General features: G+C 36.4%; 1 protein-coding gene across 1 annotated transcript in view; it reads right to left on the bottom strand.

Moving 5' to 3' along the window:
* Positions 1–314: 314 nt before the first annotated feature.
* Positions 315–12,511, bottom strand: part of dnai4 (dynein axonemal intermediate chain 4) — a 21,133-nt gene continuing 8,936 nt past the window's right edge. Inside the window, exons 9-17 of the mRNA XM_086148915.1 lie at positions 11,557–11,643; positions 11,317–11,471; positions 11,038–11,210; positions 9,045–9,142; positions 8,872–8,970; positions 6,568–6,794; positions 5,031–5,184; positions 4,887–4,922; positions 315–452 (exon numbers count right to left, since the gene is read on the bottom strand). Of these exons, the coding sequence (XP_086005041.1) occupies positions 426–452; positions 4,887–4,922; positions 5,031–5,184; positions 6,568–6,794; positions 8,872–8,970; positions 9,045–9,142; positions 11,038–11,210; positions 11,317–11,471; positions 11,557–11,643 (1,056 nt within the window). The 3' untranslated portion in view covers positions 315–425. The remainder of the gene's footprint in view (positions 453–4,886; positions 4,923–5,030; positions 5,185–6,567; positions 6,795–8,871; positions 8,971–9,044; positions 9,143–11,037; positions 11,211–11,316; positions 11,472–11,556; positions 11,644–12,511) is intronic.

Below are 12,511 nucleotides of genomic sequence, written 5' to 3'. Positions count from 1 at the left end.
CACTGGAATCTAAAAATATTCCAGTGAAATCAATCTCGTACTGATGTGTTCGATGTGCTTGTCAATTTCGTCCCTTTTCCGAGTCATTTGTTCATGAATCTTTATTTGGATTTAATTGCAACATCAGAGTCAGAAATCTCAGCTTATTTTAATAAAAAAAAAATGCGATAGGAAACATTCAAAAACATACAAACAAAGTCTAATATCTAAAAATCTAATAAAATGATTGCATTGAACAGTGTAAAAATGCAACTTTTATTTTATTTACTTTATTTTCCAGAAGTGTAACAACATTTGTAAAAGCTTGTTCTGGAGCCGCTGTGTTTTTAATAAAAAGGAAACGTTTCGTCCTGAAATGAGTAAATACGGAAACAAGATGATTGCGGATCCCGTTGCTACGGACGTCGGCGGAAGGTTCCGGCCTCTCAGTCCAGCTTCATTTCCTCTTGAACCTGAAACACACACACACACACACACACACACACACACAGAACACAAGCGCGTCATGGGTCGTGAAGGACGCACACACACCAAAAAAAGGGATGTAAACTCAAAATACACAGACGGACAGACGGTCGCACTGTGGCGGCGTCAAGTTACATTCATGCTTTCATTTATTCACTCATGATAAACATTCACTCATTCATTCATGACGTAAACATTCACACGTCTTATAGAGACATAAAATTACTCACTTATTCACATGTTTTATAGAAATGCAGCCATTCATTCATACATCTTATAGATACTAATGTTCACGCGTAGCAGGCGTGCAAATATAGAGAAAAGAAACGTTCACTCATTCATTCATACGTCTGAGATTCAAGAACAAAAAATGGATTCATTTATTCCTAGGTCTGACCGTTCACCCTCTCATTCACGTGTAACAGACGTGCAACCGTTCACTGTTTTCATGCGTCTGACAGACAAACATTCACTCATTCATTCATGCTTCTTGTAGACATGCAGCTTTCATTCATTCATTCATTCATTCATTTATCTTGTAGAGACATGCAGCTTTCATTCATTCATTTATCTTGTAGAGACATGCAGCTTTCATTCATTCATTCATTCATTCATCTTGTAGAGACATGCAGCTTTCATTCATTCATTCATTCATTCATTCATTCATTTATCTTGTAGAGACATGCAGCTTTCATTCATTCATTTATCTTGTAGAGACATGCAGCTTTCATTCATTCATTCATTCATTCATCTTGTAGAGACATGCAGCTTTCATTCATTCATTCATTCATTCATTCATTCATTTATCTTGTAGAGACATGCAGCTTTCATTCATTCATTCATTCATTCATCTTGTAGAGACATGCAGCTTTCATTCATTCATTCATTCATTCATTCATTCATTCATTTATCTTGTAGAGACATGCAGCTTTCATTCATTCATTCATTCATCATTCAACTTATAAGAGACATGCAGCTTTCATTCATTCATGCTGCTTTCAGTCATTCACTCATTCATTCATCTTAAAGCGACATGCAGCTTTTATTCATTCATTCATTCATTCATTCATTCATTCGTCTTAAAGAGACATGCAGCTTTCATTCATTCATTCATTCATTCAACTTATAGAGACATGCAGCTTTCATTCATTCATTCATTCATTCATCTTATAGAGACATGCAGCTTTCAGTCATTCATTCATTCATTCATCTTATAGAGACATGCAGCTTTCATTCATTCATTCATCTTATAGAGAACTGCAGCTTTCAGTCATTCATTCATTCATTTTAAAGCAACATGCAGCTTCCATTCATTCATTCATTCATGCATCTTGTAGAGGGCTACGAACAGTCAACCTCTCATTCATGTGTACCAGACATGCAGCATTCATTCATTCATTCATCTTATAGAGACATGCAGCTTTTATCCATTCATTCATTCATTCATCTTGTAGAGACATGCAGCTTTCAGTTGTTCACTCAGTCATTCATCTTAAAGCGCCATGCAGCTTTCATTCATTCATTCAGTCATTCATGCATCTTGTAGAGGGCTACAAACAGTCACCCTCTCATTCAGGCGTTCCAGACATGCAGCATTCATTCATTCATTCATTCATCTTGTAGAGACATGCACCTTTCATTCATTCATTTATTCATTCATTCATTCAGTCATTCATGCATCTTGTAGAGACATGCACCTTTCATCCATTCATTCATTCATCCATTCATTCATTCAGTCATTCATGCATCTTGTAGAGACATGCACCTTTCATTCATTCATTTATTCATTCATTCCTCTTGTAGAGACATGCCGCTTTCATTCGTTCACTCATTCACTCATTCATTCATTCATTCATGCATCTTGTAGAAGCCTACAAACATTCCATGCACCCGACATGCAGCATCCACTCATCCATTCACGGGTCAGGGTGATCTGGTGACAACAAGGGATTCCTTGTCACTCCGTTCTCATCCTGTTCATCCTTGTTGTTGTTCTGTTATCCGTCCCTATCTTTGTTAACGTTTTGGTCATTTTAAATTCTCATTTGTTTACATTTACCGTTACCGTCGCGCTGCAAACAAATAAAGTAATATCTTATCTTAACACGGACAACGGTTTTGTTTATCGTCTGCGTTTCTACCGTGTCCTTCCGAGAACCCGTCCTTTTTTTTTTCGGCAACAGTTTTCCGTTCCACCTCCTCCGAACGGAACAGCGAAGTCACATTTAGCCAATTATGTATTTAGAGTTTCGCGCCGGGTCGTCCCATGACAGCGTCGCGTTTCGGCGGCGGAATGCGAGGAGCGCGTCGCGCGTTCGTCAACATTCCGACCGGCGAGAACATTATGAGATTTGTCCCAGTGAAAGGAGGCTCTGTCTGCGAGACGGAGACGCAGATTCGGAGGCCGGGAGGCCGGCAGGGGCGACGCCGCCTTGACCCGGAGGAATGCATGTTTGTTTGCAAACCGTGAAGGGCGAACGCTTCTATATTCTGCATACCGTCATTTCCGGATTATAAGACGCTGCTTTTGAACGCTGCGGTTTAAACAACGATGCGGCTAATATAGGTTTGTTTTTTTTCGGGCTAACCAAAATGGATGGGTGGTTGGGTGGACTTTTCCTTGCGTTATTTATTATTTTCATCGGGGCGCTGTTTGGAAAAAAAAAAAAGCATTGTCAGTACATATTTGTGGATGTATTTAATTAAAAATTTAAAAAGTGGTTCTGTGTAAATATCTCATGTTACAACGTGGACACCTGCGGCTTACAGACATGTGCAGCTAATATATGTACACATACATTTATTTAGTTATTTATATATATATTTAATATATAGTATTATTTATTTTTTATATATATATACAGAAAACATATGCATTTTTTTCATTTATAGTTTTATATATATTTATTTATAGACAAGTGAGTCTTATATGTGTACATATAGATTATATATATGTGTGTATATATATATATATAAAATATCTAAACATATATTATAATTTATATATTATATTATGTATATTATTATTTATTATATATATTATAATATTTATATTAAAAAATATGTATTTATTTATTTATGTTTTTATTTATATTTATTTATGGACAAGTGTTATATATGTGTTCACATAGATTTATTTTGTTATTTTTTACTCATATTTTCTTTATTTGGTTTCATTTGTACTTTTATTCACATTTATTTATAGACAGGCGCGCCCTTTTAAAGGTACACATAGATTTATTTTGTTATTTTTATTTTATTTATTTATTTATTTCATTTATATTTTTATTTATATTTAATATAAGTGCCGCCTATATATGTACACATAGATAGATTTAGTTATTTCTTATTTATATTTCATTCATTTATTTTCTCTTATTCGTCTCTTTATGATGTAAGAATGAGAGGGTGAACGCTCGTATGAGTGAATGAAAATAAATTATTTCAATTTCCTCACTAAACTCGGGTTTATGAGCGGAGTCGTATTAATATATTTCTGCCGGCTCATCCTGAATCAAAAACACATCTGAGGCGGCGGCGATGACTCACAAAAAGACGACAAACTCACGTTTTTTTGCTTATTAAGATACAAAATTAATATAATTTCAATTTCTGCCATAGCATTTATATAAAGCAGGGGTGTCACCCTCATTTTCATCAGCGGACTTCTTTATTTTAGACGTTTTTAGACTCGTGGGTCATGTAAAATGACGTGAGTTTGCACGATATATATAGTAATAACTGCATGTTGATATGTTGTAAACAAGGTGTCCAAAGTTCGGCTCGCGGGCCAAATTCGGCCCGTCTTCACATTTACGCCGGCCCAAAGCCTCTGTCATCAAAACAATAATGAAATCTTTTTTTTTCCGAAATTCTATTTCCAATTTTTGAAGTAGGTCTATAATTGAAATAATGAAAAACCCTGTGTTTTTCACTGTTTTGTACTGAATAACATCACTGTTAGTGTTATTTTCCTGTTCACATGCTTTTGAATTTAGACGTTCATAGTGAGCATTTTTTAGTGAATAATACTAAATGTTTCAAATGATTTTTAATTTAATTTTTCTGTTTTTGTTTTTTTCTGTTTTTTTTTTCAGACAGACTTTTTCTTCATTTTATGTCGTATTCTAATATGAAAAACAGAGTGATTCGGGTAACAAGATCAGATTCGTGTGCCCTTTGAGATAAAAAAAAAAAAAAATTGAATTAAAAAAAAAATTAAAAAAATCATTTAATGTTAATGGATGAATGTTCGGCATTCACGCATTTTCACCTCACCAAATATTTCCCTTTTTCCAAAACAAGTCTATAACTTGAATTTTGCCCTTTAATCGGGATATCTTATATTAGGATATTTTGAAAGTGTTTAACAGCCGTCTGCCTTTTTTTTTTAAATTTTTATAAAAAGATGAAGCGCTTACCTGCTGCTCTGGGTTAGCGTCTCCCGCGCTCTCCACCTGAAAGACCAAACAAAACACACATCGATCCTCACCAATGAACGTCCGCGATGTCAGAAAAATAACCAAATATTGAATAATATATATATATATTTTTTTTTTTTCTACCCGCTTGTTTTTCTCCGCCCGCAGATTCTTGAGCTTGTAGTAGTTGACCTGGCCGTCGGTGTCGCCGACCACCACGCAGCTGTTCCCCTTGGCGAACAGCAGGGCCGTCATGGTGACGCCCGGGACGGTTTTGTGCACCAGCGTCGGGTCCGACCTGAAGGCGGGACGTTTGTTTACATTACATTCCAGCTTGACCTTTGACCCTTTGCGTCACCATTACGTCGGATTTCCCTTAAACGGCGGGGATAAAATAATCCGACCCCATCGCTTCATGGTGACCTTGTACACTGCTCAAAAAAATAAAGGGAACACTTAAAAAACACATCCTAGATCTAAATGAATGAAATATTCTTATGAAATACTTTGCTCTTTACACAGTTGAATGTGCTGACAACAAAATCACACAAAAATGATCCATGGAAATCAATTGTATCAACCCATGGAGGTCTGGATTAGGAATCACACTCAAAATTAAAGTGTAAAAACAAACTCCAGGCTGATCCAACTTTGATGTAATGTCCTTAAAACAAGTCAAAATGAATCTGTGTTGCTTCCTGAGTGGACACTATGATTTCACACAAGTGTGATTGACTTGGAGTTACATTGTGTTGTTCAAGTGTTCCCTTTATGTTTTTTGAGCAGTATATAAACGTTCACAGGTTATAAAAAAACATACAGCCATTCACGTCATGAAGAGACATGCAAACATTTACATGTCACATTGAGGTAAACAAAATTCACATTATTTTAAAGAGAATCATTCACCCTCTCATAAACATATCATATAAAAATTTACAACTGTTCACCCTGTCATTGCCATTGTTGATAGAAAAATACAACATTCACCCTCGATCATATTTTACATCGAATTATATGATCATTAATTTTCATTTTTACATTTCATATTAGACATATAACATTCACCCTCTCATTCACGTGTCATTTAAAAAACATACATCCATTCACACATCATATAGATCAGGGGCGGGCAATTATTTTGGCCATATTTCTAATTTATTTTTTATGCGTGGGCTAACTAAGTATAATATAAAATATAAAATTATATAATATTATTATTATTTAATATTATTAATAATATTAAAAAATTATAATAAAAAATAATATCTTCTTCTTTCCAGTTTTCCCTTCAGGGGTCGCCACAGCGAATCAACTTTCTCCATCTAACCCTAAATAAAAAAAAAAAATAAATAAAAATAAAAATAAAAAAGAAAATAAAAATAATATAATATAATTATATAATTATAAATATAATTAAAATTGCAATTTAAATATTTAATTTTTTTAGCATTTTATTTCAACTTTTAAATCATGATGTAATACTTAATATTATTACGTAATACGTAATAAATACTTATGAAAATATTCAAAGAAAGGAAAAAAAAAAAGCAAAACGGGCCGTAAAATACCCCGGTCTGATATGGAGGTAAACAAACATTAACCCTCTCACTCACGCGTCATATAAAAACACGCAACCTTTCACACGTCATCCAGAGATAAACGATCATGTCCGACTCACGAGCAGAAGTTGAGGTCCCAGATCTCCACCTGCTGCTCGTTGATGGCGGCGAACACCGAGGGCCAGTCCGGCGACCACCTGGCCGAGAAGACGGCGGTCTGGGTGGAGGTGAAGGTGTTGACGGGGTCGGACCGGTCCTCCTTCCACAGCTGGACCGTCCAGTCCGAGGAGCAGCTCAGGAAAACCTCGGGGTCGAACGGAGACCATTCGATTTGATTGACGGGGCTCTGGGGGGGAAACGGGGGGGTCGACACACAGGAGAGAGGGAACCAATCAGCACATTCACCCTCATTCACGTGTTATATGGAAACATACAACATTCACATGTCATTTAGAAACATGCAACATTCACATGTCATTTAGAAACATACAACATTCACATGTCATTTAGAAACATACAACATTCACCCTCATTCACATGTCATTTACAAAAACATACAACATTCACATGTTATATAGAAACATACAACATTTACATGTCATATCGATACATACAACATTTACATGTCCTATAGAAACATACAACATTCACAATGTGATATTGAAACATACAACATTCACCCTCTCATTCATGTGTCATATAGCAACATACAACATTCACCCTCATTCACATGTCATTTACAAAAACATACAACATTTACATGCCATTTAGAAACATACAACTTTCACCCTCTCATTTACGTTTTATAGAAACATACAACATTCACATGTCATACAGAAACATACAACATTCACCCTCTCATTCGAATGTCATACAGAAACATACAACATTTACATGTCATATCGAAACATACAACACTCACCCTCTCATTCACGTGTTTTATAGAAACATACAACATTCACATGTCATACAGAAAAATACAACATTTACCCTCTCATTCGAATGTCATACAGAAACATACAACATTCGCATGTCATATCAAAACATACAACATTTATATGTCATTTAGAAACATACAACATTCGCCCTCTCATTCACGCGTTTTATAGAAACATACAACATTCACATGTCATACAGAAGCATACAACATTCACCCTCTCATTCGAATGTCATTAAGAAACATACAACATTCGCATGTCATTAAGAAACATACATTTACATGTCATATCGAAACATACAACATTTACATGTCATTTAGAAACATACAACATTCACTCTCTCATTCCCGTGTTTTATAGAAACATACAACATTCACATGTCATACAGAAAAATACAACATTTACCCTCTCATTCGAATGTCATACAGAAACATACAACATTCGCATGTCATATCAAAACATACAACATTCACCCTATCATTCACGTGTTTTATAGAAACATACAACATCCACATGTCATACAGAAACATACAACATTCACCCTCTCATTCGAATGTCATTAAGAAACATACAACATTCGCATGTCATTAAGAAACATACAACATTTACATGTCATATCGAAACATACAACATTTACATGTCATTTAGAAACATACAACATTCACCCTCTCATTCACGTGTTTTATAGAAACATACAACATTCACATGTCATAGAAACATACAACATCCACCCTCTCATTTGAATGTCATACAGAAACATACAACATTCGCATGTCATTAAGAAACATACAACATTTACATGTCATATCGAAACATACAACGTTTACATGTCATATAGAAACATACAACATACACCCTCTCATTCACGTGCCATATGGAAAATACAATATTTACATGTCATATAGAAACATACAACATTCACCCTCTCATCCACGTGTTATTTAGAAACATGCAACATTCACCCCCTAAATCACGTGTCATACAGAAACATACAACATTCAATGTGTCATTTGCGTGTCATCTAAAAGCATGCAACCATTCCAGCGAGGTGCAGGCAGGGGAGGCAGGAGAAGCCGTGCCTCACCTGCCAGTCTTTGAAAGAAAAAATGTTAAATGAAAAAAATAATTATTCATATTTCATGTAATATTTTTTAACTAAAGGACGACAAGGACAACTTCCATAACCAAGTTATTGATACTTTTGTTCAGAAGCGGCACCTGGCCTTCGTTCATAAGTAAAGGTAAGGCTGTAACAACTTTTTTTTTAAATTAAATATGCTTCTTTCTGAGCTGTTTTACGTTTGAAGAAATCTGACTGAAACACAGCATTTTTAAATCAAATGGTGAAAAAGCGACTCGGTAGGGTTCATGACAGAGTTCACTCATTCGTTGTTATTCATGAACGTATATATTTACATATCAATATAAACTGCTTCCCTCCAATCAGAAGGTTAGTTTGATCCCCGACCTCCCGGAGTCGCTCACCAAGTGCGCGTGATAAGAATTCAGGAAGTTCTTGGAGCTGGAGACGGAGCACTTGTAGATGGAGCCCTCCATCGTTCCGGCCAGATAGATGCTGGAGTCCTGGAGGTGCAGGAGAGGACACTCAAGATTAGGAGATGCAAAGAAATAAGCTGAACGGCGGAGCGGCTGCTCACCTTCGGGTGGAAATTGAGGCAAACTCCGGGGCTCATGGATGAAAACATGTCGCTGTCTTTGTCCGACTTGTTTCCGTCTGCCTTCCTTTTCAGCTCAACTGGAACGACAACGTGTCGCGTTGTAGACGCGTCCGACAGCTGCAGAGGTCGGTTCCGAGCTCCGAGCCTCGGTCGGACGATATCGTTTTAACAGACGTGGTTCGAAAGAGCGATAATTGTTGATTCCCGAAGGGTGTTACCGGTATGACTTTCTTACAGTTTCAAGATTCAAGATTCAAAGATTCAAAATTCAAGATTCAAGATTCAGCTTTCAAAGAGTAAGGAGTCAAAGATTCAAGATTCAAAGGTTCAAGATTCAGGATTCAGGATTCAGGATTCAGGATTCAAAGATTCAGGATTCAAAGATTCAAGATTCAGGAGTCAAAGATTCAAGATTCAAAGATTCAAGATTCAAGATTCAGGATTCAAAGATTCAAGATTCAGGATTCAAAGATTCAAGATAGAAGATTCAAGATTCAGGAATCAAAGATTCAAGATTCAGGATTCAAAGATTCAAGACTCAAGATTCAAAGGTTCAAAGATTCAAGATTCAGGATTCAAAGATTCAAGATTGAAGATTCAAGATTCAGGAATCAAAGATTCAAGATTGAAGATTCAAGATTCAGGATTCAAAGATTCAAGATTCAGGATTCACAGATTCAAGACTCAAGATTCATAGGTTCAAAGATTCAAGATTCAAAGATCCAAAGAGTCAAGATTAAAAGATTCAAAAATTCAAGATTGACGATTAAAGATTTAAGATTCAAAGTTCAAGATTCAAAAGTTCAGGATTGTAGATTGAAAATTCGAGATTCAAGATTCAGCTTTCAAAGAGTAAGGAGTCAAACATCCCGCATTCAAAGATTGAAGATTCAAGATTCAAAAATTCAAGTTTGAGGATTCAGGATTCAAAGGTTTAAAGATTAAAAATTGAAGATTCAAATGTTCAAGGATTCAAGTTTCAAGATTAAGGATTCAAAGAGTCAGGATTCAAAGATTCAAAAATTCAAGATTGTAGATTGAAAATTCAAAGATTCAGCATTCAAAAAGCAAGGAGTCAAAGATCCCAGATTCAAAGATTGAAGATTCAAGATTGAAGATTCAAAGATTGAAGATTCAAAAATTCAGGATTGTACATTGAAAATTCATAAAATTCAAGATTCGGCATTCAAAGAGTAAGGATTCAAAGATCCCGGATTCAAAGATTCAAGATTCAGCATTCGAAAATTCAAGTTTCAAGATTCACGATTCAAAGGTTCAAAGATTAAAAACGGAAGATTCAAATGTTCAAGGATTCAAGTTTCAAGATTCAGGATTCAAAGAGTCAAGATTCAAAGATTCAAATTTTTCAAGATTGAAGATTCAAAGATTCAAGATTCAAAAATTCAAGATTGTAGATTGAAGAATCAAAGATTCAAGATTTAGGATTCAAAGAGTTGTGATTCAAAGGTACAAGGTTCAAAAATTCAAGCTTGAAGAGAAAGATTCAAAGATTCAAGATTCAGGATTCAAAGTTGTGATTCAAGGATTCAAGATTCAAAAATTCAAGTGTCAGGATTTAGGATTCAAAGGTTCAAAGATTCAAGATTCAAGATTCAAATGTTCAAAGATTCAAGATTCAAATGTTCAAAGAGTCAGGATTCAAAGATTCAAAAATTCAAGATTGAAGATTCCAAGATTGAAGATTCAAAGTTCAAGATTCAAAAATTCAAGATTGTAGATTGAAAATTCAAAGATTCAGCATTCAAAAAATGCTGCGCCCTCGCGATCGCGCTTCAGGGCGGAATGGTTAAAAAACCCACTCCAGAAACGTGTGAACGGCCTTCCCAGAAGAGTTGAAGCTCTTATAGCCTCAAAGGATGGACCCACTTCGGTTCATACGCGAGTCAGGGCGAAACTTTTGGCCGTACAGTTTGGATTTCAGATTACTCTAGACAGTTTTGATGACGCTCACCCGTGGTGCTGAGTATACAGTCCAGGCCGAAGCTGCAGAGGAACCACTTGTTCATCCTGCCGTCCGAAGACACGGAGATCAGGGCTTCCTTCCTGTGCTCCCCGAGCGCCGTCTTCTCCTGTTTGATCCAGGTGACCTGCCACACCGGGTACAGGTGCCTCTCCATGCACTCGCTATAGGAAGGGGAAGACGGAACCAGAGTCAACATAAAAAAAAAAACAAAAAAAACAAAGCAGCCTTTTTTTCTGTCTTGTTTTTAAACATTCATTCCAAGATTACTTGCTGCTGGCGAGGCATACGGTGTTGGCCCGGTTCTTGACGCTGAAGATGGAGATGGTGCCGTCGAACATCCCCACTGCCAGCTTGTCCGAGTTGGTGGCGGAGAAATCCAATGACGTGATGCTGCTGTGGCAGTGGAAGACGCGATCCGGCCACTGAGGAAGGAACAAAACAGGTGATTAAAAAAAAAAAAGATGAATGAATGAATGAATGAATGAATGAATGAATGAATGAAAGTACCGTTGTGTTTTTCAGGGACCAGCAGCAGATCAGGCCTTTGCTCAGCTCCATGTTGTCGCTGTCACGGTAACCCACAGCCAGCAGGTCCTGATGAAGAAAATATCAGGCACAAGTTTTTGTAAAAATGGACCAGATATAAAGAAAATTTTGTTTTTTTTCAACCCCCGACTGCAAGAATCAAACCAGACGCAGTTCTTCGTCTCACCACTAGGGGTCGCTGCTGAGTCAAATTCATTAGTGTTTGACTGAAATTGATTTACTCCGATTCAATTTTTTTTTTTTTGTTTAAATTTCGATCATATATATGATTTCATGAACAACTTTTCTAAAATATAACCATAAAGACGCTCGATTTCTTACATGCATCAATCGTCCCCGGGTGAACTGGACTCAGATAATATATCGAAATATTATCACTTTTTTTTTTTTTTTTTGCACCACTGCTACTTTTGCACAGAGAAAACCATCATGTTGCTATTGCACAATATACCATTGTGGTACTATTAACTGATCTTTGCGCTAAACTGCAAAAAAATAAAACCTCAGCTGCTCCTCTCAAATATCAGTTTATGTCTTATACTTCATTACCACACTATACTGTGAATTTGCACTCTATTATGATGAATATTTTGTTAATTTCATGTCACCGTGGGCTTTTGAGAAATGTCTTCTTCTCCATTCCTTTCCTCATTTTGCACAACCAACGTCGATGGCCTCTTATTTAATGCCTGTTGCATGTTGTCTGTTTAGCGCCGTCGACCGAAGCAAATCCCTTCCAGTTGGAAAAATTACTTTGCAAATAAAGCAATTCTGATTCTGCGTGTCCAGCACATGCGAAGAAATGTGGAGAAACTTTGTTTTTCAGGGACCAGCAGCAGATCAGGCCTTTGCTCAGCTCCATGTTGTCGCTGTCATGGTAACCCACAGCCAGAAGGTCCTGATGCAGAAAATATCA

Source organism: Fistularia commersonii, chromosome 7, assembly GCF_037954325.1.
Source record: "Fistularia commersonii isolate RoL2024-O1a breed Wild chromosome 7, RoL_Fcom_v1.0, whole genome shotgun sequence".
NCBI classification, from domain to species: Eukaryota; Metazoa; Chordata; class Actinopteri; order Syngnathiformes; family Fistulariidae; genus Fistularia; species Fistularia commersonii.
The sequence above is the reverse complement of the archived record's forward strand: the minus strand, read 5'-3'. Positions and strand labels throughout refer to the sequence as shown.